The sequence below is a fragment of the Pseudochaenichthys georgianus genome, unplaced genomic scaffold (assembly GCF_902827115.2).
Source record: "Pseudochaenichthys georgianus unplaced genomic scaffold, fPseGeo1.2 scaffold_522_arrow_ctg1, whole genome shotgun sequence".
Classification (NCBI taxonomy): domain Eukaryota; kingdom Metazoa; phylum Chordata; class Actinopteri; order Perciformes; family Channichthyidae; genus Pseudochaenichthys; species Pseudochaenichthys georgianus.
Genome location: NW_027263083.1, coordinates 86,491 through 113,881, shown reverse-complemented (window position 1 = coordinate 113,881; position 27,391 = coordinate 86,491). Strand labels below are relative to the sequence as shown.

The following is a 27,391-nucleotide window of genomic DNA, read 5'->3' as shown; positions in this document are numbered from 1 at the left end:
TCTAAAGTTACATCATGTTTTCTTTATTCAGACTGAGGTGGTGCAGTTTGTCTTCGATCAGCTGTTCTGTTCTGGCCTCAGCTCTGAAGTCCAACATCCATCTGAGAGTTCTGGACCTGAGTTACAACGATCTGGAGGATTCAGGAGTGAAGCTGCTGAGAGATCTTCTGGAGAGTCCAGACTGCAGACTGGAGACTCTCAGGTCAGTGAGGGGCAGAGGTGTATTAAACACAGGGAGGTGTTTCTCTCACTGGGGAATCACAACAGATCAGTGATGTTACCCACTGTGTCAGGGCTGGGGGAAATAGGACCAAAATGCAGTGAAAGGACTAAAAGGTCAGGTAACACAAATTGAGCTTTATTTCCCAAAGCTGAATGACAAAAGAAAACAAGGAGCAACTTAACATACCAAAACCGGGGGAGTACGAGGAAGGATCAGGACATGGAGCGTGACAGGTAGCATGGACAAGAGCAAAGACACTAACAGGTATCATAGACGAGAAACGACGACGAACAGACATGGAGCACAGGACAAGACAAGACTAGTCCTCCAACTCATACGACCATATAGGCCGATTGTTCATGCCCTTATTACGACCCAGAGACACGTTGTAAAGTGGTGCACTAGAGGTGCTGTTGTTTCTTACACGACCACTAGAGGTGCTCTAGTGGTCGTGTAAGAAACAGCATGCTCCCGGCCTGTTCATTCACAAATAACCCTCTCTGTAAAATCCTAAATTGTAGGATAGTTCGGCATTAAAACGCTTTTTGATTAGATTTCTAGCGAGAAGTGTACATTGTACTTTTAGAATCCACGTCCAGTCGATATGTAGGATCTATAGTTTGATAGATATTACGAAGATCATTTGAGGTAAGCGGCAGACTCCATAAAGCTACGGGTTGAAAACAGTATTTCCGGTCTCGAGGTTTTCATAATAAAACCAATGATCAAATGATGTAACCGTGATATCTGCAGTACTCATCAACAAAAAAACATCAGTTTATCCTTGTTAATTATACGACATTTATTGGTTTAAATTGTGTACAATGCTTTTGTGTTTTTCCCATCGGTTTTTCTCTTTCGATTCTGAGAGACACATTTCTTTTTTCAGAGGTTTTGAAAACAGGTTTTGAAACATCGGTTGTTTTAGCCGCAATGCATGTTGGGCTATGGTGTTTATAAGATATGAAATCGGAAAAATATTTTTTTTAAATAAAATAGTAGTAACAATGATGTGGCATTCATCACATTAGTATGCATGACAAGTGACAGGTCACACCTCTCCTACTTATGCGAATGAGCTAAGTCCCGCCTCCCTTTGTTCGAGGTGGATGTCACACCGAGGTGTGATATCACACGTAGGTGTGAAATGCCCCCCCTGTGTAGCGCCTTTTGTTGTCTAATCCTTTGATGTGAGGGTTGAGGTGTTATAACAGGCAGGTATGTTATACGCCTCTGATGTTAATATAGGTCAGGGGTCAGCAACCTTTTTGATATGAAGTGTCATTTAAAATTGTTTTTGTTATCAGTGTGTCAACGATCAACGGGGGGGGGGGGGTTTGAGGAGCTTGACGCAACTATCAGCAGGAGGGCGGGGGAGCCTCACTGCGTGGAAGCAGTGTGTGGACCTGTCAGCGCAATTTAACAAACACATTTAAATAATTGGTTTGAACGGCATAATAATAAGGATGATCGTCCGTTCTGTGATTAGCGCGGGGGGAGACTTGGTTTTTCTCAGATCCATGGCTAGTTTTCAATGGTCGTCTTAGTGGGGTCCTTAGTTTTAGATGATTTGCTGAGTGGAGGGTGGGACTTATTGCGTTGAATCATCTGTAGAATTGAGAGTTTTAAAAAAAGTTCTTTAAGCTTTGTCGCTTTTTCATCTATCATTTCCAGCCAAGCAGCAAGAGGTCAACTTTTAGAATAAGTAATAGTTTGTCAAGATTTTACGGAATAAGTCAAAAATATAGTTTGTCAGAAAAAATAAATAAATATGGAAAAGTCATTGTGTACGTATGTTGAAAATCAAAAAAGAAACTCAATTCATTACAAATGAATGAATATTTTACCCAGTTCTAAAGTTTTGAACCCATTAAAGAAAACCCCATTCCTTACAAAGTACTTCATATTATACCCTTTGTTGAGTACATCAAAGTGTATCTAAAAGTATCTTAGTAACACGAGAAAAGAGAAAAAAGCCAAAATCTGCCTAGTGTCAGGAAATAAGTGTTAAAATCACAAACTTGCCTTTTAGAGTCAGTCTTTAAGAAAATAAAAGTGTTATACAGTGACTGACATTCTGTATGGGGGTTTCGCACCTGAGCAGGGGGGCGTTGACAAGGGGATGAGTATGTCTGGCTCTCGGAGGGATGGTGTGTGAAGAGTCACAGTCTTAAAGAAAATCTGTTCAGAAAAAGTACTTAACTTTCTACCAGTTGTAAAGTTGTCATACATAAAACTCTATCCAAAAAGTAAGAGAAAGACAACGAGATAAAAAAGCTAGTGTCAGTAAAAAAGTGTTAAATCACAAACTTGCCTTTTAGAGTCGCATTCTTAAATAACATCTATTTAACAAAGTATTTCATTTTTTTCTAGTTTTAACTTTTTGCATACATAAACGTGTATCTTACAGTTCCTTTGTGAGAGAATCTTCCTTATAGTTAATAACGTAATTAAACAATAAAAAAATACATGATCAAGGGGGCATTAAGATCTTTAAACTATTGTTACCCTCTTCAAAGAGACTTCCTTTTAGTTAATAAAATAATTAAAACATTAGTTCTTTTGAAAGGTGACTTGATGAGTGGAAATGACTGGCTTTTTATTCAGTCTGCACGGATTTCTTTTTTATTCACCTAACTCCACCCCCACTATCTTCTGGCCTTATAGCGTGTGACAGGAAGGGGTGGAGAAAGGGGGAGAGACCAACTAATAAGGCTTTATTCAAACATTAAAGATTACTTTAAGTTAAGTTCTTCTTTTGAATAAGAAAAAAATGTTGGGGTTATCCACAGATAAATATGAAGTCTGACAAAGTACTTAACGTCCAATATAGTGCATAGTTTATTTTGGCACTTGACAATCACCTTCCCTGAATTTGACTCAGCTGTAACTAAAGTCTGATTTAAGGGTTGTTTATATTTCACATCATTAATCAGAATCTGCAAAGTAACTCAAATAAATGCAGTGGAGTAAAAATACCAGGTTGACCTCTGAATTGTAGTGGAGTAGAACAAAGTAGTATGCTGCTGTAACAAACACATTTCCCAACTTGGGATCAAAAAGTATATCTTATCTTATCTTAAGATGATCGATGGCTACTGCCCTATTTGCAAAATGTGCATCTGAACCTTGACAAGTGCATGTTTCAGGCGTATCAATGAACAACAGGAGGGGTCACAGACATAAGAGCAGCTGTTAAATAAAGCTCTTCTGACCTTAGCTGTCATGTGGGTATATTAATTCACCATTTATTAATTATATGTTTTACATTTGATAACACCACTGTGTTTCGTATCCCCTAAACCTCCAGGGTGTACACAGTTTAATACTGGCAACTTCTAATTGTGGGAGGGGGGGGGCTGGAACCGGGGGCTGGACCCGGGGGCTGGACCCGGGGCTGGACCCGGGGCTGGACCCGGGGGCTGGACCCGGCGGCTGGACCCGGGGCTGGACCCGTCCAAGTCCAGTTTTGGAAAGTCTGCCGTGGTTCCATTCCATTTCATAGAGCTGTTTGACGCTCAGCGTAACCTTGTCACACTGCCACTCCAACATCCAATCACAGGGCTTGATGACTAATCACGGGGTTTGTAAAGCAAGGCGGATGTTGTAGTCCCAAACGACAGCTGGGGATTCTGGGTAGTGTAGTGCCTTCAGAAACTGTCGTGTCTAAAACTATTTGTTTCTCTGAATCGAAGGTTAAAAACACAAAAGAATTGTACACAATTTAAACCAATCAATATTGTGTAATCAACACGGATAAACTGATGTTGTTTAGTGGATGAGTAATGCAGATATCACTCTGTAATCATTTGACAGTGAGGGGAATATATCCGGTTTTATTATGAAAACTTCGAGACCGGAAAAACTGTTTTCACCCACGCTAACTTTCCATGGAAGCTGAATACACGTTATCCTGACGAGACCTCAAATCATCTTCTTAATATCTATCAAACTATAGATCCTACACATCCACGCGACGTGGATTCTAAAAGTACAATATACACTTCTCGCCAGAAATCGAATCAAAAAGCATTTTAATGGCCAAACTATTCCACAATTTAGGATTTTCCAGAGAGGGTTATTTGTGAATAAACGTCCCTCTGGAGCGTTTGCAATGAACGGGCCGGGAGCATGTTGTTTCTTACACGACCACTAGAGCACCTCTAGTGGTCGTGTAAGAAACAACATGCACTTTGGTAGTTTTTTGTAGGAGGACAGGCTGCTAAATACTAGGGCTGTGCATCTTCACTGGTCTCACGATTCGATTCGATTACGATTATCCTGTCAACGATTCGATTCGGTTCGATATCACGGTGCATCACGATTCATACCAATGCGTTGCATCCTCAATTTTCTATATTACTGCACATGGCTTATTCTTCATCAATGCATACATGCAGTAAATACATATGAACTCTCTTTTTATTATTTAGAAAGTGCTTCAGAAATCAATTACATAAATGTCTTGACATTAATTTATAAACCAAAATAAATGAATTGTATAGGTCTAGCCTCCGTGTGTGAAGTTGTTCCATTCTCAAAAACAAAAAGCTAATGCTTCTGCAGTCGAGCTGCAGCTTCTAGCCACGGCCTTCTGTTAAGAAAGGACACTGAATGTCCTGAATGTGGCATCACACACAGGACTCGAGTCTGAACACAGCAGACAACAGGAGTATTTACAACAGCATATACAAACAAAAATACTGCATGTGGGTGCACACTTACATTCTCTGTTTTACTGTTACATAAATCCCATGAATGCATGAGATTAAATTAGCTTCATTATATCTCAGTGATTAAGTGAATAACAACGTTTCTATCGGGTCACTATCAGCCTGTCACTCATTATTTTCAGGGAGGGGGCGGGGCTTGGAGGAACGGAGAGGAGACGGTGATCGCGGAAGCTTTTTTCCTCCTGCCTTCACAAACTTTACACACGTATTTATCGTCTGCAAATTGCTAGAGGACATTCATACTTTGCAATCCAAGACTTAATTAAATCCACCAAAAACCTGACATGATTGTAACGCGGTTATTTTTGAAAAACATAAATCCCTGTGTCTCTGAGCCGCAGCGACACGGAGTGATTCAGAGCGGGTCCTGCTGTTGTCGGTTCTGGACTGGTGTTCTTGTGTTGGTGGATAAAGCAGACTGCTCCGTGTTGCTATGCCGCTGTCACGTCTGTTCCCTGATCTCTGCGTCACCGACCGATTTGATATTAAAGTGACAGAAAAAACGTTATAGTAAAGCCGCGGCCGGAAAATCAGGAAGCAACGTTACTACTCTATAACCGATTATCTTCCGTCACTGCATCGAGACCGAATCGTCCACGTCCGTATCGCAATGCATTGTAGAAACGATTATTTTCAACACCCCTACTAAATACACAGAAGGGTAATCGACAAGACACAGCTGGGCAGGGGAGACAGAAACACAAGGGCAACAGGTGAACACAATCAGACACACCAGGGAAACTAACGACAGGAAGGCAAACACAGGAAGTAGGACCGGACAAGACACAAGGAGGAAAACATTTCAAAATAAAAAGGTGGAAAATGAAAACAACAATCCAAGACTATGACACACTGACAGCAGGCTCTTCCATTCTTCCACAAACTAGAGAAGGCCAGCTGGAAATGCAAAGCCACACTTTAGTAATCTACTCTCTGACAGACATGTGGGGGTTTACTGAAGAGAGGGAAAGGTAGTCTGTTTTTATGGGATGTTTTTAGTTTCTAATGACTGTTACTTCCTGTCAGCTGAGAGCGGAGGCAGGCAGTCGTAGCGTTTGCAGAGAAGATGTGATGGGATGTAAAGCATGAGATCAGGACTCTGAAGCCGACTCAAAGAACAAACACTTATTTTAACCTGATCTCAAACTGTTGGGTTGTGTTTATTTTAAACTGGATCTCAAACTGTTGGGTTGTGTTCATCCCTACAGGATCGGATATTATGACGAGCCGATCAGAGCGAAGATCTGGAAGACCTGTGAGTACTGAAACCGTGTCCTCATTCATCCAGATATGAACTCTTTCATGGAGCGTGAGCTCAGAGGAAAACAACTCTCTGGTTTCTCTCTCTTCATCATTCTGGCTGTTTCTCTCCATGTTTTATCATCATCATCATCATCATCATCATCATCATCATCATCATCATCATCATCATCATCATCATCATCATCATCATCATCATCATCATCATCTCTCTCTCTCTCTCTCTCTCTCCCTCTCCCTCTCCCTCTCCTCTCAGGTGACAGGAAGTGAAGACACACAGCAAGGCGAGAGGTCGCACCGTGTGAACGGTATGTATTGAGGTTTCACTACAGAATAAAATGTAGCTATTGCTCAGTGTTTTCTGGGATTCAAGAGAAATCTGCAGCTCAGCTTTGATTTGCTCACAGCTTATTTATCACGGGGCGAGTTTGAGACGTACAGAGGAGCGTGGAGGCATTTAGGAAACTATGAAAGAAGGCTGCAGCTGAGACTTCCTGCTGGCTCCTCCTCGATACGAAAGGAACAACAACAATCAATTGTACTTAAAGCTTTTCTTAAGAACAAAGATGTGTCACCATAGCTCTGCAAACGCTTCATCAGATTTAGGATCCAGTTTATTGCCAATTAGATTTCTCACCTTGAAGGAATTCTCTTTGGTGTGTTGTCACTAGGGTTGCAAAGGGGCGGAAAGTTTCCATGGGAAGTTAAGCTGGGAATTTTGGAAATATTCGATGCAAAATAAAACAATAAAACATGACATTTAAACAGATTTTTAAAAACAAGTTTTTTTTTAAGTGGAACAGAACAAGTTTTAATTATTTTATTGAACAATTATTTGTTTCATTGAAGAACGTAAACAGGAATGTTGAGTTAAAGGAGACCTATCATGCTATATTTGAAGAATATATTGTAGGGCCATACCTAGTATATTTAAGTCAAGTTTCCATCTTTGAAAATTCCCGGAATTTTGCAACCCTAGTTGTCACAAAGAGAAGAAACCTGAAAATACATGTTTTTAATGAAGAAATACATGTAATTATATATCAGTTCATCTGCTGTGATCAATGTCTCACGCTCGGCTGTGATTGGCTGGTACTGCAGTCACATGTTAACTCGTTAATAATCCTTTGGAAATGGACAGCGAACTCAGAGGTTCCCAGTAATCTGAATACTTAGCTTTGGTCTCTGGATGTTCTGTTATTGTAGTTTGTGTTCGTTGAGCTGGAGTTGAGCTTTACTAACTCTGTTTCATAACTCCAGGCTCCAGTGTTCTTCTCACCTGAACACACACCTGGATCTTCTTACAGCTGATCCTCTAACACGACCAAACACGACTTTAACAATATCTTTATATAACCATCCTTCTTTCATGTCATGCCATGTTTGCACACGTCTCACAGCCCTCCACTTTAAAGTACAACTCTCTGTAGTTTTACATATCTGCATATTCTCATTCTGCTAAGTGTTGTAGCTTTTAAGGTTCTTTGTGTATTCACATTTAAATTTGGTGTAAATACTTTTCTAATTATTTTTTTAATGGTAAATAGTTTCTTAAAAATACTCATTTTTATTATCTTTATATTTTTGACCTTCTATTGCAACTTATTTTCTTATGTTGTTCATGTTGGCACCACCAGACGCTGAATCTGCTTCCTGTGTGTGAACGCACCTGGAACTAAAGGTGGTTCTGTTGAGGGACTGCGTTCAGAAGAACCTCTGCCATACAGTAGCTAACCTAGGATGGGGTCAGCCTAACATAAACATGAATACGTTCAGATAACAGGTTCAACCAGCAGGGATTCTGAACCAGAGGCCTTTAAATACTCAGGTAGAGTACAGGTACATCAACATGGTACTTTAGTACATGAGTATATATACTTAGTTCCTTCACGCCACTGTCTGTATGTACAGTACAGAGAGGTGAGAGCAGACCAGAGAGTATGGATCCAGTCAGAACAAAGACTCTCCTCTATCAGTTGAAGAAGCCCGTCTACAATCTGCTGCTGGTTTTATAACCACAGCATTTCCCTGTCTCTCTTCCAGGTCCAGAGGGCTGCCCGCTGACCCGTGTCATCTCAAAACGGTCCCATAATCCTGCGTTTGGGGGGGAGACGTTCTCCCTGCAATCAGAGCACTGGTTGTCTTGGAGACGCTCTCAAAGTCTTTGAGGACAAAGTCACAACAAGCCAAGAAGAAGAAATGTGTTGAGCTCTTCTTCGTGTTCACCCCCCCGGGTTCATTGATGTCCAATCAAACGTTCCCGTTGATTTGTAACTCTTCTGAAGCAGCTCTGCCCGGTGTCGTTGAAACTGTGCCAGAGCTGTGTGTGCATGTAGTCTGTATGACATGTGGTCAGATGTTGTTGAAACCTTTAAGATGTGTTCTCGTCAGAACTGCTACAGGATGTGGATTTTGTAAACTGTGTAATCTTTTAAATGCGTTATCTTAATGTGTGTTTGTGTGCATGTGTTACGTGCCAGGCAGGCTGTACGTGTGTGGTTCCTTCCCTCCTGTGGTTCCCTCTGTCTTCTGCACAGCTAATCAGCAGCTGATCGGTATCTGCCTGTGCACCTGAGTCTGACGGCTGATTGGATCCTCTCACCCTCAGCTGGCCTATCAGCAGCCAGGGCCGACCATAAAGGAGGCACCCAGGAAGTCTTCTCTCTCGCTCTGGGCCTGTTGCTGAGGAAGGAACACGGCTGTGTTTAGCAACTCAAGCTCTTTGAATACTCTGACCTTTGTTAAAGTGTGTGTGTTGAGAGGTGGAGGAGTTAGGTAAGTCTGGGGTACCCTGTACATTTCTCACCACCGAGCTAACTATTGTTTAGACACACTAGGTACGCGGATTGTTGCCACCCCTGTATATTGATTTGTCAAATTCTTTGTAGTTAGTTAGTGAGGGTTTTTGTTTGAGTTTGGTTTCAGAGGATAGCTGTAGAGATAGGCCTCGTTTTGTTATGCTTGTTTCTTTTGTTTGGCACAATCCTCCTCCTCCTCCTCCTCCTCCTCCTCCTCCTCCTCCTCCTCCTCCTCCTCCTCCTCCTCCTCCTCACCGACAGTGTTTCTGTTTAAAAGTTATGTTACATAGGTTACAAGGAATAAACCTTTTATCAACCTTCACTCTGACTCTCTCATAATTATTGGGTGTACGTTATTGTCTCCAGGTCCCCTAGACCTTAGTGGGGACGTACCAGCATGCTTCTTAGTCACCATGAAGCTGTCTTTGGCTCTTTGCTGCTGGAACACATGTAAACGTCCCCTCTGGGTCGAATAAAGGGATTCTGATTCTGTGAAGTCTTTCAAATGAAATGCATGAGCAGCTGAGCAGAGAGTGGGTTCAGTTTAGTGACGGGTGTCCATGTATAGAAAAACCTAATTTTGAGTTATTTAGACACAATTAACACTTATAGTTTCATGTCTTGTTACATCTTCATATCATATGTGTTAAGTGTTATTATGGGAGTGTTACTTTTCTTATCAGGCCCGTATTGAGCAGCGCGTATTAAGACCAACACTCATGGCTTCCTTACTTGCAGTAAATAAGCACCAGGTGATGTTAGCTGTTAGCTTCATTAATTATCCAAGCAGAACCGTGCGATGCTAACAGCTAACGTGAACTAGCTCCCCTGAAAATGTAGCCTGGCTTGTTGATGTACAGTTCAGCGTTTACAGGGACTATGTGGGATCTGTTCACTGCATTAACGATCCCTTTTACTAGTGCTGCGTTTCTATCTCTGAAGAACCAGCACCTTGCAGTGGTCGAGAGGTTTGTGCCCAGATGAACCTGGGGGCTGTGCTGACTGGTAGGGTCCCCCATGGCAAATTGGTCTCAGGCAAGGGGACTAAGATTGGTTCAAAGACCTCATGAAAGACGACACAAGAAGTGAGGAGACCCGGCCCGGGGCCCGGAGAACCCTTCTGGAGCCAGGCCCAGAAGGAGGACTCGTCGGCGAGCGTGGAGACAGCGATGGGGTCGGGTGCGCTGCCAGAAGGGTGGCAGTGAAAGCGGAGGGTCTCGACGGACCAGACCCGGGCGGCAGAAGCTGGCTTTGGGGACGTGGACCGTCACCTCTCTGGGGGGGAAGGAGCCGGAGCTGCTCAAGGTGTGAGGCGCCGGGCGGGTGTGGGGATACTCACAAGTCCCCGGTTGGGTGCTTCGTTGTTGGAGTTTACCCCAGTGGACGAGAGGGTTATGGGGGGGAACTCTGACTGTTGTGTGTGCTTATGCACCCAACAGCAGTTCAGAGTATACGGCCTTCTTGGAGACCCTGGAAAGAGTCCTGTATGGGGCTCCTGAAGGGGACTCTTTAATCTTGCTGGGAGACTTCAACGCACATGTGGGCAATGATGGAGACACTTGGAGGGGCGTGATTGGGAGGAACGGCCCCCCTGATCTGAACCGGAGTGGTGGTTTGTTCCTGGACTTCTGTGCTAGTCATGGATTGGCCATAACAAACACCATGTTCGAACATAAGGATGCTCATAAGTGTACGTGGTACCAGAGCACCCTAGGCAGAGGGTCCATGATCGATTTTGTTATCGTATCATCGGACTTGAGGCCGTATGTTTTGGACACTCGGGTAAAGAGAGGGGCGGAGTTGTTAACTGATCACCATCGAGCGGTACTGCAGTCGGTTTACCGCACCGTCGTGACGAAAAGGGAGCTGAGCCAGAAGGCAAAGCTCTCTGTCTACCCGGCCGTTTTCGTTCCTACCCTCACCTATGGTCATGAAGGATGGGTCATGACCCAAAGAACGAGATCGCGGATACAAGCGGCCGAGATGGGTTTTCTCCGCAGGGTGGCTGGCGTCTCCCTTAGGGATAAGGGGAGAAGTTCGGTCATCAGGGAGGGACTCGGAGTTGAGCCGCTCCTCCTTCGCGTCGAAAGGAGCCAGTTGAGGTGGTTCGGGCACCTAGTTAGGATGCCACCTGGGCGCCTCCCTAGGGAGGTGTTCCAGGCACGTCCAGCTGGGAAGAGACCAAGGGGTAGACCTAGGACCAGGTGGAGGGATTATATCTCTTCGCTGGCCTGGGAGCGCCTTGGGACCCCCCAGTCAGAGCTGGTTGATGAGGGACAGGACCGTTTGGGGCTCTCTGCTGAGACCCGACCACGGATAAGCGGAGAAGATGGATGGATGGATGCGTTTCTATCATTTGAGGTAGGAGTAGCTGAAAATAATACAAGAAGCTTCTCATCAAATGAACAGCATTTATTAACAAGATGATACGATCATTTAGTTTGTTTATTTGGGATTGACAGCATGATTAAAGCAAGGCTCTGTTTACGATCACATTACGTCTTGTGAATGAAAGAAGTGAGAGGTCAATCAATCAGAGGTGGATTCATCGTTTCATATCTTCCTTTAAGATCCGATAAGCCTGTTTTGTGACCAGAAGGGGATTTTTGTGTCCCAGCATAACAGATAAATGTCAAATTGGCTTTCATAACATATTATATGGCCAGACAAATTTCCGGTATTTTGTTTGCCGGGCAGTAGGATACTTATTGTGGGGTGTAAATGGTATGAAATCAGCAGTGATGCATGGACTTTAAATGGGCAACATAAACAGAGAGATGGGAACGTGAGAGAAAGACAAACGCTGATCCAACTACTTGTCAAGATCTAGAAATTATTTTACATTAATTTCAACATCTGTGTCGTAATCCAGACTCACAGCTCACAAACTAAAGAGGGAACTATTGATGAAGAAGGTTCAATAATCCCCATTTCTTGTATATTTATAAAATGTATAAATACAAACTACATACAAGTTGCATTACAAAATTGCAGTAAATGTCTTCGCTGTCATTTTGCAAAGTAACCTTGTGGAAGTATTTTTGACACCTCTGGTCTAAAGTGACAAACATGCAGGCAGAGAGAGACGGGATGCAACGTGTCCGGAGTAAATAGAGAGAAAGACAAACGCTGAGGCTTTGTGGTGAGCGGGAACAAAACAGAGTGGGAGGGCGGAGGTTCATCTCAGCCCCTCAGGAAAAGACTTCTCTGTTTGGCTGACTGAGAGCCAGCGAGCCGGAGGGAATCATCCCGCTGCTCCTCTGGAGACACAACAGAGAGGGATTTACTCAGCAGCTGAAACACAAACACACTCTCAGGACTGTGGATTTCACAATTAAAAGATCTCTTATATCATATCTCGTAGAGAAAGACCCCTGATTGGTGGATTCTGGAGTCCTCCAGTGAGGTGAAAGCTGCCAAAGCTTAAACAACTCACACTGTGTGCCAGGCTGTGAAGGCATCCTCAACGAGGCGTTCAGGAACCTTAAACCGTGCCTGTTTTCAAGCTTCCATACTTACTTTAAAGCCATTTACATCCATGTGCTGCACGGTTTGTTCTGTTTACATATTCCTACATGCTTTACAGTGAAGGACAACCTTCGTCTATTTAGCTCAGTCTTCATCCAAATAGGAGTTAAGGACTGACAGACAAAGACAGTTTTAAGCATCAATTCTTCACTGACAGACTTTCTCTCTTTTCCCTTTCCTGGGTCCAGACCTTACCCCAAATTCATTTGGTCAGTATATTTAAACACATCATGAGTATAATTCACTGTCGCAAAACCCTTGTTTCTACTGACTACACTACGTTATAATGGAACTCAATGGAACCTCTGGTAACGTTAGCTGTTAGCTCAGTAAGTAGAACTGTTATGCTTATGGGTAACTTTTCATTTCATTTCATTTCAAACCTTTATTTATACAGATAAAATCCCATTGAGATCATTGATCTCTTTTTCAAGGGAGACCTGCTCAAGTAGTTCCACATGAAACATAAAAGCATAAATAGAACAACAAAAGGACATCATCCAGCATCGTTTACATAATTATCCACATGAACAGGTACCAATAGCTTCCGATTGAGTAGCATCTAACCGAGCTTTAAAAACATTTAGTGGCACCAGATTGTTCAGTTTCCATTTAATTTGCAGACTATTCCAAGACAGGAAAACTTTAACCTGCTATCCTGTGCATCCGTAATTATGACCCGCGTGCCGTATGTTTGACACCTCTGGTATAAAGGGAACAGGCAGAGAGAGATGGGATGCAACGTGTCCGGAGTAAATAGAGAGAAAGACAAACGCTGAGGCTTTGTGGTGAGCGGGAACAAAACAGAGAGGCAGGTCGGAGGTTCATCTCAGCCCCTCAGGAAAAGACTTCTCTGTTTGGCCGGAGGGAAATCATCCCGCTGGAGACACAGCGGCAACAGAGAGGGATTTACTCAGCAGCTGAAACACACAGCGACATTTAGGCCTGCTTCTCCTCGACCTCCGGGGCGTAAATGTGACAATTTGACAGTTAAAGACCCTCAAGTTTTCCCGCCACTGTGAACAATGAAAATATCCTGATTGGCCGAGAGGACTTTCAATGAGGTGAGAGCTGATGAAGCTTGAAGGGTTCACAACGACAACATCCATGGGAGCCTGCCTGCAGACCTCCACTCTCAGGACAGTTCCGGCGCAGACCTCCACTCTCAGGACAGTTCCGGTGCAGACTAGGGTCGGGTACCGAGAACCGGTTCCGGTTCGGAACCGGTTCCAACATTTCGATTCCAACGGCATCATTTACAAATGTGAATTTCGGTTCCGCTTTTCGATTCCTGAGGAAATGTTTCTCGCCGCTCTCCGTAGCCTACTGCATGACTGCAGCGGGGCGGGACATTTCCTACAGTGTAACCTGAGACCAGGGCCGGCCCGTCGCACTGGCGTTATAGATGTTCGCCTAGGGCGCCAGATCTGTGGAGGCGCTGCGCTGCCAGCTCTGGGAGAAAAAAAAAATGTTTTGACCGTTGGTGCTCATCCTAATTTTCGGCCTCGATGTAACAACATTCATAATTAAGTAAATGTAACACCCTTTTCATCCCGGCTACACGTTTCATTCGCCCTGTACGATGGGCGCTGCAAGTGATTAAAATGGGGGATGTTGGCTTATCTGGCAACCGCAGCTCACAGCCAGAGTGCGAGTGAGCTAGGGAGAAAGGGAGGGCGCTGTTGTTATTAGCATCTGGTGCTAGCTGCTCTGACGGATATAAGAAGAAGATGTTTCTACAATGATGTGGAGGAGAGTCCTCTCCAGTCAGACTGAGAGGCTGATAACTACAGATCAGTGAGGTAACGGACTCTGAGTGTTTAGATAGTTCGCTTTAGTCTAAGTTATCTCAGTGGGTCTCAAACGGTTTGATCACAATTTATGTAAACACATATTTCCAAGGCACTCTTTTATAATTATTGGGATAAAACAGGTTTGAAATCATTCCAATGTATACTATAGGACAGTAAACCAGACATATCGTTTAAACTGGAGAGATAAAAAATATGCATAAATAAAATAGTAAAATAAGATATGAATGAACAACAAAAATAAAATGCGTTACATGTAGGCTATTTGTTATTTAATTATTAAAATGTAAACCGATCTTTTTCATATGGGTGTTTAGAGTTGTACCCCCTAGATCTAGTCTCTAGTAATTCTGCGTGTGCACCAGATTGAAGCATTTTACTTCAAAATGTTCAAACCTTTCTTCCCGGTATGTCTGAGAGGCAGATATGCTTGTTTTTCTCAACAAGAACTGTTTTTAAAAGTTGGACTGTTGCACTGTTGTAGCTTCAGTGGTTCTCAGGTTACAGTTACATAGCAGTGAATATAAACAGACTGATTAATGTGAATATTACTTTAAACTAACCTGTGTAAAAGTTTCTCGAATAAATGTAATTTTTTTGGTGGAAGAAGCATGTATCATTTTTTTACCCTGCCCCTCAAAGAATCGGAATCGAGAACCGTTAAGAACCGGAATCGAAAAGTAGAATCGGAATCGGAATCGGAATCGTGGAAATTCAAACGATACCCAACCCTAGTGCAGACCTCCCCTCTCAGGACAGTTCCGGTGCAGACCTCCCCTCTCAGGACAGTTCCGGTGCAGACCTCCACTCTCAGGACAGTTCCGGTGCAGACCTCCACTCTCAGGACAGTTCCGGTGTAGACCTCCACTCTCAGGACAATTCCGGTGCAGACCTCCACTCTCAGGACAGTTCCGGTGCAGACCTCCCCTCTCAGGACAGTTCCGGTGCAGACCTCCACTCTCAGGACACCTCCACTCTCAGGACAGGAAGTGGCGATTCTGGCGTGTTTTTTCCCCGCCCACCGAAGGACTCGTTTGATGGAAGTTTTCAAATCACAATGGAGACTCATCACGGAGGTCATGAGTCCGACCACCGTGCACTTTGGGTCGGCCTTGGTCAAGCCCTTTTGACCCCCCAGCCTGGTTCTCGTAAAAGTTTTTCTCTCAAATTACACCATGGAGGAATGTAACGGGAGTTGACAGGGGATTCTGCCCGCCTCACGAGTGCCTATTTCCGGACACTTTTTTTCACTTTTCCCCAGTTTTATTATTTTTTTGGCTATTTCACCCGGTTTCTACCGGGGACATTGCCCGGTCTCGGGTGTCCCCCCACGGCCTGTGACCAGCCCCCCCCCCCACACTCATCCCTATATTAACGGATTTTGACCATTTTTGTTGCATTTTTCTCCTCTCCTCTCACTGATCGAATGGCAAACGCGACCCACTGTCGGAGGGCCTCCGCGCCGGCCGATATGAAGCACCGTCCAGGGGTCCCACGGGTCCCGCAGCGGGGTGGAGGTTCCCAGCTGGAACCTCCCCACCTCCGCCGCGGTGCACCCGGCAAACACGGTTGTTTCTCGAACCTTCCACTGTTGTCTAGCGGGTGTAACTAAAATACAAGATGTCGTATTTATATATATATACATAAATATATATATCTATATAGATAATAAGTGTCAGTACGATTTTATGTTGTATTAGCATGCATTTCCTGTTCGGAAAGTGGCGTTGCGGCTGTACTGATAGTAACTACAATACAAGGTGTCCGTTTATATCTATATATATATATATAGATATATACATATGTATATAATAATAAGTATTTCCTGTTTGCAAAGTGGCACTGACCCCTCTCACAACATCTGCTGCTGACAGTGAAGGCATCATGAGGTGTTCAGGGGCAGATATCTCCCTGAATATAATAATAAAGCTTTATTTATATAGCTCTTTTCATACAGCATGTGCAGCTCAAAGTGCTTTACAAAATGGCGACACATCATAAGTAAAAAATAAACAACAAGAATTTCCCCTCAGATCAGATGTTAAGAACTTTACAGATACATGCAGCAAAATGTAAAATAAAGTGAACATAAAGGTAAAGGTAGAACAGAAATATAAAGATAATGGTAATAAAAACGTCATAATTATAATAAAGGTTACAGGAAATGTTGCTCTTGAAACTGTTAAATGAATAATATAAGATAAAACTATGAATGTGTCATATACTCACGTAACGGGAAGAAACTCAGCTATCAGACTAAATCAACCATTTTTAGCAAAATGAAACGCAAGGGTAATACCAGCTTCTGAATTAGCCCTGAGCGAAAACATGCTAATGCACTTAGCACAGAACTCACAGTAGAAATATTTCATTACTTACCGGATCTGCACAAACATATCAGATTAAAGCTGAGACTCCACAGATTCCAGAGGTATAAGTATCATCACTGTGCGACTCAAAAAGTTGCGTTCAATGGCATTAAAACGATAAAAACGCTGCGGAAGGTAAATCCGATGTGTCTGTGTCGCTTTGAAATGACTGCTGATAATCCATCATTCCATTTCTGTCAAAACGCCTCAAAAACAGAGATTTGTTGTTTTCATATCGAGTGTGTGAGGAATACAACCCAGCTGCTGGCAGGCATTCACCAATGGGTAATGTTCAGATGGATTTGAGGAAACTTCCCCTCGATTATTTTGACTCTAACGGTTGAAACGAGATGTTGAAATCGACGATGGGTTCCAGAGATAGGGCAAATGCACCCAAATGACCCCAGAAGTGGTTTTTTGTGCTAAACCTCTCTAAAAAGGTCAAAGGTCGAATGTTTTGCATCAATCTTGATACAGGGTACTTCTTATATGTTGTACTTTGGATTCATAAATCTTTTAGTCTACCATCCCATCACTAAAGGTGGTTTTCACTATAAGTAATGGGTTATTTTTAGGGATGTCCCGATCACCTTTTTTTGCTCCCGATCCGATTCCGATCATTTGATTTTGACAATTTCCCGATCCGATCTTTATGCAATGCATTAAGAGAAAAAAAAGGTAACAGATAACGGCTGGTCATCCAACGTGATGAATTCAGCTATCTATGTTTTTGGCCTTTTCCCTGTTCTGGGGCAGTTTCTCTTTCCTTTTGAAAGTCTCTGAAAGTGTCGGTTGCTTCAGTGCTGTTCCCCGAGTGGCCGCTGTGTACTCGTCGTGTTGTTGTTGGTGTTTGTTTCTCAGGTGGCGTATCAGATTGGTCGTGTTGAACGTAGCTCTGTTCTTTCCACCACGCGGAACCTCCGCCTTGCAAACATTGCATCTGGCTGTTACACTGCCTTCGCTTTCAATTTCATAATACTTCCAAACTCCTGACATGTTCTCTGTCCCGACTCCCGAGTCACCAGCTGGACGTAGCCTCTTGTTAGCTTACTGCTACTATGAGACACTGCGCCCACTCTGTTGCTTTGAGAGGAATAAGCAACCAGGTCTGAAAACAAGCCCAAGCAACACATACATGATGTTGTGTAATTTTAAACCAAAACTAAGTCCTCAGGATGACTGAAGTTCGGTCATCAGGGAGGGACTCGGAGTTGAGCCGCTCCTCCTTCGCGTCGAAAGGAGCCAGTTGAGGTGGTTCGGGCACCTAGTTAGGATGCCACCTGGGCGCCTCCCTAGGGAGGTGTTCCAGGCACGTCCAGCTGGGAAGAGACCAAGGGGTAGACCTAGGACCAGGTGGAGGGATTATATCTCTTCGCTGGCCTGGGAGCGCCTTGGGACCCCCCAGTCAGAGCTGGTTGATGTCGCCAGGGAAAAGAAAGTTTGGGGCTCTCTGCTGGAACTGCTACCCCGCGACCCGACCACGGATAAGCGGGAGAAGATGGATGGATGGATGGACTATCTTCATTTACTTTGACATGGTTGCTAATAGATCCCCGTAAACTGCACACTGGCCCTTTAAGCCTCCATCTGAACTGGACCTCAACAGGAAGCAATCAATAGCACGGCCTCGAACATGTAGAAACCTTCTCAGTGCGACTCAGCATCTTCTTTCTTTGGCTCTTCTGTATTTATTCATGAACACGGTGCTCCAGTGTAACAGTGTGTGTCTCACGCTGTGTGTCGGTCAGCACTGAGCGGATCTGTCTGATGCAGCTCAGCGCTATGTGCAGCAGCTGCTCGGAAACCCACTGCGACACACTCCTGTTTCAGTGCATTACAGTCGGGCTGCGACCAGGAGATAAAGCATTGGAGACACGTTAAACCCAAAGTGTATTTCCGGGGCAAAACAAACCAATTATTGAGTAAAATGTGTTTAAATTAAAGGTGATTATGTAGATGTAATCTGTAAAGTTATTCTGCAGAACTTTTAGTGCTTTCTATGTTTTGACAGTGTTTTTTTTTAGGTTTTTTACAACAAAAAAACAATCCATAAAAACGACATTTAAATACCTTTCTTCATTCTTAGATTCATGAAATCAATGCTTTTTAAGGACGTTTTAAGATCCACAGAAATCCTGGGCAATTAATGTCACTAAAAAGCTGTTTGGAAATAAAATAATAATAATACAATTATTTGTACAGTCTGGGACCTGAAAACCTCTCTAAAAAGGTCAAATGGCACTTGTTTTGACTCAATCTGGACACAGGGTACTTATTAGATGTTATACTTTGGATTCCTAAAGCTTTTATCTACCTTCCCATCATCCAAGGGTGGTTTTCACTATATGTAATGTTTTTTTTTTATTTACCTTTTTTGACTATGTTCCATCTGGATTTACTCTGACACAGAAACATCTATATTGACTCTGACACTTCCACATCCAGCTCACAGATGTAACCTTGCTTTGATAAAAGAAAGTATTCATATAACCCTTTTAGAAGTTAAGTTATAGTCCTTTATGTTGGGCATAGAATTTTCGAGCCTGAAACCTGAAAAGCAGGCTCAGGGCTTAACAGGTTAATAACTACGACATTATTACATTCACATATAGTACCAGTACCGCAACTGTGAAGGATTGAATGGACGGCACTTTCAAGATGCACAAAACTGGACGATAAATGGATTGTATTATTCCGCATCTGATACAAACCTACCGATTCATCATCATTCAAAACAGTAAAGCGCGTCAACCATCTCCTCTCCGGGAGTTAAGCCACCTTGAAGCATTGGGCAAAAGCTCCTACAGTGCATCTGCCGCCACATGGTCCCTGTGCCACCACATGGTCCCTGTGCCACCACATGGTCCCTGTGCCAGCACATGGTCCCTGTGCCACCACATGGTCCCTGTGCCACCACAGGGTCCCTGTGCCAGCACATGGTCCCTGTGCCACCACATGGTCCCTGTGCCACCACAGGGTCCCTGTGCCAGCACATGGTCCCTGTGCCACCACATGGTCCCTGTGCCACCACATGGTCCCTGTGCCACCACATGGTCCCTGTGCCAGCACATGGTCCCTGTGCCAGCAGGACTCAACGCATCAACTGCTGGCTGTGGTTGAGCATCTGGGAAAGGGAGATAAGTGGCTGGTGGTCGGTGTAAACCTCGACCACCAGCAGCAGCAGCAGCAGCGTTGGACTGGAGCCAACATACAGCTCAATGTTTTGCAGGGATAGGAGTCAGGGTCTCCGTCTCCATGGTGCAGTGGTTCAGCTGTATCGACTGTGTCTTTGTTGCACATGTTCACACACACACACACACACACACACACACACACACACACACACACACACACACACACACACACACACACACACACACACACACACACACACACACACACACACACACACACACACACACACACACACACACACACACACACACACACACACACACACACACACACACACACACACACACACACACACACAAAGCCCAATTTCAAACATGTTACATTCAGTTGATGGGAGACCCCTCAGTTAATGGGAGACCCCTCAGTTAATGGGAGACCCCTCAGTTAATGGGAGACCCCTCACCTGTGAATAAAAAGCTCAACCCATCAGAGGTTCTGGGATGAAATGAAGAACTTTCTCCAAAGCATCAAACCAGAGTTATTGCTCGTCTGTAAAAACCTCTCTTATTGGATTATTATATTATTATTATTATTATTATAATCTCACAAACATATTTGATCAAAGGCGACGTCTTTTCTTCACGCGAGCAGCTTTGATATTTTGGAGCTCAGGAACATGAAATGCTGTCGATGTGGAACCTGCTGCGTAAATCTCCGGGTGCAAACCCCCCCCCCCTCATCCCGTGAGTGAAACACAGATATGAAAGATACACCTTTTGAAGTGTTCTTTAATGCGTAGAAATCTGCAAGGCTTACAAGCATCTGAGCGTAAACTGAACTCATTAGAGCGGTTCATCCGGTGAGAGGCCTCGGGTTTGGAGCGTTCGGAGGGTTTGGAGCGTTCGGAGCGTTCGGAGCGTTCGGAGCGTTCGGAGCGTTGGAGCGTTCGGAGCGTTCGGAGCGTTGGAGCGTTGGAGCGTTTGGAGCGTTCGGAGCGTTGGAGCGTTGGAGCGTTGGAGCGTTCGGAGCGTTGGAGCGTTTGGAGCGTTCGGAGCGTTGGAGCGTTTGGAGCGTTGGAGCGTTCAGAGCGTTCGGAGGGTTTGGAGCGTTTGGAGGGTTTGGAGCGTTTGGAGCGTTTGGAGCGTTCGGAGCCTTTGGAGCGTTTGGAGGGTTTGGAGCGTTTGGAGCGTTCGGAGCATTTGGAGCGTTTGGAGGGTTTGGAGCGTTTGGAGGGTTTGGAGGGTTTGGAGCGTTTGGAGGGTTTGGAGCGTTTCGAGCCTTTGGAGCGTTTGGAGCCTTTGGAGCGTTCGGAGGGTTTGGAGCGTTTGGAGCCTTTGGAGCGTTTGGAGCCTTTGGAGCGTTCGGAGGGTTTGGAGCGTTTGGAGCCTTTGGAGCGTTTGGAGCGTTTGGAGCCTTTGGAGCGTTTGGAGCCTTTGGAGCGTTCAGAGGGTTTGGAGCGTTTGGAGCCTTTGGAGCCTTTGGAGCGTTTGGAGCGTGCTCAAAAGAAGCGCATGGAGGTTCAGATGTGGATCGATGTCTTATTACAGCTCTTTCACAGCATCGGGTGGAGTTGGTCATATTTCCATATTGACCACGGGATCGACCGCAGAGTGCAGGTGAGTCGAAGAGGAACGTATCTGCTCGCTGCAGCAGTTAAAAAGCCTGCATCGATTCAGCGCCACCTGCAGAGCGTGCTCGGGAACAGAGAGCGACGTCAGGCCAGCAAGTATTCATCGCTTCTCCCCTCGAGATCAAAGACTCTTCCACTATCTCTGCTCTCAGTGTCGCTCAGTATCGACGTGTCTCTCCTTCCTCTCTGAGCCAGAGTCCCCTGGATGCTAAATGCCCACAGCATAAGGACTGAGTGCAGTCGATGATGAGGAGGGATCTATAGTGTCTTTGTTCCCCCGGGGGTCCGGTCTCCCTGGGGGGCCCAGCTCCCCCGGAGTCTACAGCCTGCCTGTGGAGCTTCATGGATCTTCTTTATTCTGAGGTTCAGAGATATCAATGCTTTCTCAAAGCGACCGTCCACAAACTCATTGTTCTTAAGACGGGCGGGTCACATAAGACTTTCTTCTCCCTGCTCCTTTCCACCATGCGCTAAGAACAAAACAACCAGTACAAGTGTACACGTTTTGTTTTAGAAGAACTGCCATATTATTTATTCTACATAAACTTTATAACTTGATATTTTTTGTATATTGAAATAATCTAAATCAGAGTTGAAAGAATACGTTTGTTCAGAAAAATGATTGGAGAGAAAGTACTCAGGTCTGGTACTTGAGTAAAAGTAGAAGTACTCAGATCTTGTACTTGAGTGAAAGTAGAAGTACTCAGATCTTGTACTTGAGTGAAAGTAGAAGTACTCAGATCTTGTACTTGAGTGAAAGTAGAAGTACTCAGATCTTGTTCTTGAGTAAAAGTAGAAGTACTCAGATCTTGTCCTTGAGTATCAGTAGAAGTATTCAGATCTGGTACTTGAGTAAAAGTAGAAGTACTCAGATCTTGTTTATGAGTAAAAGTAAAAGTACTCAGAGCTCGTACTTGAGTAAAAGTAGAAGTACTCAGATCTTGTACTTGAGTAAAAGTAGAAGTAGATCTTGTACTTGAGTAAAAGTAGAAGTACTCAGATCTGGTACTTGAGTAAAAGTAGAAGTACTCAGATCTGGTACTTGAGTCAAAGTAGAAGTACTCAGATATTGTACTTGAGTCAAAGTAGAAGTACTCAGATCTTGTACTTGAGTCAAAGTAGAAGTACTCAGATCTTGTACTTAATAATAATAATAATAATATATTTTATTTATAAGCGCACTTTTCATTTGCGTAAACAAAACTCAAAGTGCTACAAAATTAAAAATTAAAAAGGGTGAAACAAAACAACAATAAAAAAAACAATTAAAACAACATAATAAAAGCTGTGACATTCATGCCCGCATGGCATAATGTGGGGGATTTAAAAATCTAGTTAAAGGCTATTCTAAAAAGATGCGTTTTTAGGCCTTTTTTGAAAGCCTCCACAGTCTGTGGTGTCCTCAGCTGGCTTGGGAGGACACTCCACAGTCTGTGGTGTCCTCAGCTGGTTTGGGAGGGCATTCCACAATCTCGGAGCAGCGGAGCAGAAGGCTCGGTCTCCCATGGTCTTCAGTTTTGTCCTTGGTGGGATGAGGAGGTTTGCCTTTACTGAACGTAGGTTCCTCGTGGAGGTTTGTGGGGTGAGCAATTCCTTGATGTAGGAGGGAGCATTTCCATATATGCACTGATGAGTGAAGAGGGTGATTTTGTAGTCAATCCTGAGTGAGACCGGGAGCCAGTGCAGTGATTTGAGGATGGGTGTGATGTGATCGTACTTCCGCACTCTCATCAGGATCCTAGCAGCTGTGTTTTGGATGTATTGCAGCTTCTGGATGTTCTTGCTAGGAATCCCAATGAGAAGTGCGTTACAGTAGTCCAGCCTGGAGGAGACAAAGGCGTGGACAAGCTTTTCAGCATCTGGCAGACTGAGTGTGGGGCGGAGTTTCGCAATATTTCTCAGGTGGTAGAAAGAGGTCTTGCATATTTGCTTGATGTGGGCCTCAAAGGTCAGGTGAGGATCCATTTTAACTCCCAGATTGGTAACCGTTGTTGAGAGTGGAATGTTCTGACCGGAGAAGCTGATGCTGGTGATGGCAGATGAACAGACCTGATGTGGAGTGCCAATAAGAATGGCTTCAGTCTTGGAGCTGTTTAGCTGGAGGAAGTTGTGCTTCATCCACACCTTTATCTCCTCCAGGCATCTGGTTATTGTGGATGATGGCAGAGGTGCAGAGGGGGTTGGGTTTGCTCTGATGTAGAGTTGTGTGTCATCAGCATAGCAATGGAAAGATATTCCATGCTGGCTGATGACACGACCAAGGGGGGATATGTATATGGTGAAAAGGGTGGGGCCAAGGACTGATCCTTGGGGGACACCGCAAGTCACAGAGTGAGTTTTTGATTTAGCCGCTCCCAAGGTGACGTGCTCAGTCCTCCCGGTGAGATAGGAGGTGAACCAGTTTAAGGCAGAGTCAGAGAGTCCAATTGTAGTGTGAAGACGGTGGAGTAGGATGTCATGGTCGACGGTATCAAATGCTGCAGTTAGATCCAGGAGGATGAGGAGAGATGGAGATCCGGTGTCAGCTGTCATCAGCAGGTCATTGGTCACCCTGACTAAGGCAGTTTCTGTACTGTGGCCCTGGCGGAAACCAGACTGGAATTTTTCAAATAGTTTATTCAGTGTTAGATGTTCCTGGATCTGAATGGCAACTACTTTCTCCAGTACCTTGGATAGGAATGGCAGGTTGGAGATGGGTCTGTAATTGGCTAGGACTTCAGGGTCTAAAGTGGGTTTTTTGAGGAGTGGTTTGATGACAGCAGCTTTTAATGGTGGTGGAACATGACCAGACTGGATGGACTGGTTTATCACTGAAGTGATCAGCGGACTTATGGCATCAATGTTCGATTTAACCAAAGCTGTGGGAAAGGGGTCCAGGGCACAGGTGGAGGGTTTCATCTTTTTGATGATGGCCTCAACTTCATGCTGCGAGATGTTAGTGAAGCAGCAAAGAGGCTGGGTCGGTCCAGGCTGGGGGTTGACGGTCAGGACTAGCAGAGCAGCGGAGTTTGTGAGGAGAGAGCGGATGGTCTCTACCTTTTTCCTTTACTTGAGTAAAAGTAGAAGCACTCAGATCTTGTACTTGAGTAAAAGTAGAAGTAGATCTTGTACTTGAGTAAAAGTAGAAGTACTCAGATCTGGTACTTGAGTCAAAGTAGAAGTACTCAGATATTGTACTTGAGTCAAAGTAGAAGTACTCAGATCTTGTCCTTGAGTATCAGTAGAAGTATTCAGATCTGGTACTTGAGTAAAAGTAGAAGTACTCAGATCTTGTACTTGAGTAACAGTAGAAGATCTTGTACTTGAGTAAAAGTAGAAGTACTCAGATCTTGTCCTTGAGTATCAGTAGAAGTATTCAGATCTTGTTCTTGAGTAAAAGTAGAAGTACTCAGATCTTATAGTAAAAGTAGAAGTACTCAGATCTTGTTCTTGAGTTAATGTAGAAGTACTCAGATCTTGTACTTAGTAAAAGTAGAAGTACTCAGATCTTGTTCTTGAGTAAAAGTAGAAGTACTCAGATCTGGTACTTGAGTAAAAGTAGAAGTACTCAGATCTGGTACTTGAGTTAAAGTGGAAGTACTCAGATCTGGTACTTGAGTAAAAGTAGAAGTATTCAGATCTTGATCTTGAGTAAAAGTAGAAGTACTCAGATCTTATAGTAAAAGTAGAAGTACTCAGATCTTGTTCTTAGTAAAAGTAGAAGTACTCAGATCTGGTACTTGAGTTAAAGTGGAAGTACTCAGATCTGGTACTTGAGTAAAAGTAGAAGTGGGAGATCAGGGACAGGTGCAACACTTTTTGGGTTTTTCCCCAATAAGTAGAAAACCATTTACAAGAGGATAGCCATTTTGCTATATTATACATGATCAATATGTCAGCTACTGAAACAATGTATTTAAGATGTTTTATGAAATAAGTACAGGTTGGAAAATGTATGTAAATAAAAAACCTCAACTGTTACAACGGTCCTTGTGTTCAGGGACAGTTGTAGCACATGCCAGGCACGGTTGTAACATGTTAATAACGGTTACCTTTTTTCACACTGCATGACAACAAAGAGGGAAATCTGTCAAATTCTAAGGCAACAAGATTTGAATGGGGTTTCACACGTCCTCCTTCAAACAATGAGCAATGACCAGGATAACAGATAACCAGGGTGACATGGCATAGACCAGGGTGACATGGCATAGACCAGGGTGACATGGCATAGACCAGGGTGACGTGGCATAGACCAGGGTGACATGGCATAGACCAGGGTGACATGGCATAGTACAGGGTGACATGGCATAGACCAGGGTGACATGGCATAGTACAGGGTGACATGGCATAGTACAGGGTGACGTGGCATAGACCAGGGTGACATGGCATAGACCAGGGTGACATGGCATATATCCAGGGTGACATGGCATAGACCAGGGTGACATGGCATAGTACAGGGTGACATGGCATAGACCAGGGTGACGTGGCATAGACCAGGGTGACATGGCATAGTACAGGGTGACATGGCATATATCCAGGGTGACATGGCATAGACCAGGGTGACATGGCATAGTACAGGGTGACATGGCATATATCCAGGGTGACGTGGCATAGACCAGGGTGACATGGCATAGACCAGGGTGACATGGCATAGTACAGGGTGACGTGGCATAGACCAGGGTGACATGGCATAGACCAGGGTGACATGGCATATATCCAGGGTGACATGGCATAGACCAGGGTGACATGGCATAGTACAGGGTGACATGGCATATATCCAGGGTGACGTGGCATAGACCAGGGTGACATGGCATAGACCAGGGTGACATGGCATAGACCAGGGTGACATGGCATAGACCAGGGTGACATGGCATAGACCAGGGTGACATGGCATAGTACAGGGTGACATGGCATAGACCAGGGTGACATGGCATAGTACAGGGTGACGTGGCATAGACCAGGGTGGCATGGCATAGACCAGGGTGACATGGCATAGACCAGGGTGACGTGGCATAGACCAGGGTGACATGGCATAGTACAGGGTGACATGGCATAGACCAGGGTGGCATGGCATAGACCAGGGTGACGTGGCATAGACCAGGGTGACGTGGCATAGACCAGGGTGACATGGCATAGTACGTGTTCACGGGTAGGTTATCGGAAGAGCTTTCTTCCAGTGGCCGTTTCATGGCGTGTCCCGGACCGGCAAAAAGCGCGTTGCTCCACATATTTCTGTTGTCCAGAGATGGAGCCCAGTAGCTGCGAAGCGATGACTCGTTTGTATGCCCGCTAACGGACATGATGTCTCTGGCCTCCAACCCTGCCTCCGCCAGCCGCTGTCTGCAGGTGCTTCTGACGCAATGGTTTGTGTAACGCGTAGCAGTGCCAGCCTCTTCACTAATGCGGGTCATCATGGACCCCAGGGCTCCATGCTATACCACACCGCATCCCCAGGCTTCACCGACTTCCTTGGATGGTGGTAAAAGCCTTTGCTGATTCGGGCAGTGTTGAGAGGTAGGCCTCGAACGAAGCTACTGGGCAAAGGGCATTGCCCGGCTCCTCAAACATTGCCCCTCTCCTGCTCTGGCGCTCCCTGTCATTGTGGCATTTATGATTTTTAGTTTCCTCGTTTTCATTTTGTAGCTAACGATTTTCCAACGAGAGACAATGTAACAGTGTAACGGCTGTGTGTCGCTATGGAAACCACTACTTCTCCGCTGCTTTCTTGTTCCAGTTCGAAAAGGCCCAACGGTATACCGTTTTTCTCAGACGCGGAGGGATACTGACTTGTTGTGAAAAGGCACATTCTATTTGACCGTTGCTTGATCGTGGAATCAAACACGCCTATTGACCAATCAGAGAGCTTGCTCACACTTATGTGTTATAGAATGAACAATTGATAATTCAAGCAAATGAGCCATCATT

The 27,391-nt window shown here is 44.5% G+C and overlaps 1 protein-coding gene across 1 annotated transcript in view; it reads left to right on the top strand.

The window, feature by feature from the left end:
* LOC117443020 (protein NLRC3-like) overlaps positions 1 to 9,218 on the top strand; it is a 31,460-nt gene extending 22,242 nt beyond the window's left edge. The window contains exons 6-9 of the mRNA XM_034078971.2: positions 32 to 202; positions 6,165 to 6,211; positions 6,473 to 6,524; positions 8,260 to 9,218. Of these exons, the coding sequence (XP_033934862.1) occupies positions 32 to 202; positions 6,165 to 6,211; positions 6,473 to 6,486 (232 nt within the window). The 3' untranslated portion in view covers positions 6,487 to 6,524; positions 8,260 to 9,218. The remainder of the gene's footprint in view (positions 1 to 31; positions 203 to 6,164; positions 6,212 to 6,472; positions 6,525 to 8,259) is intronic.
* The last annotated feature ends 18,173 nt before the right edge of the window (positions 9,219 to 27,391 follow it).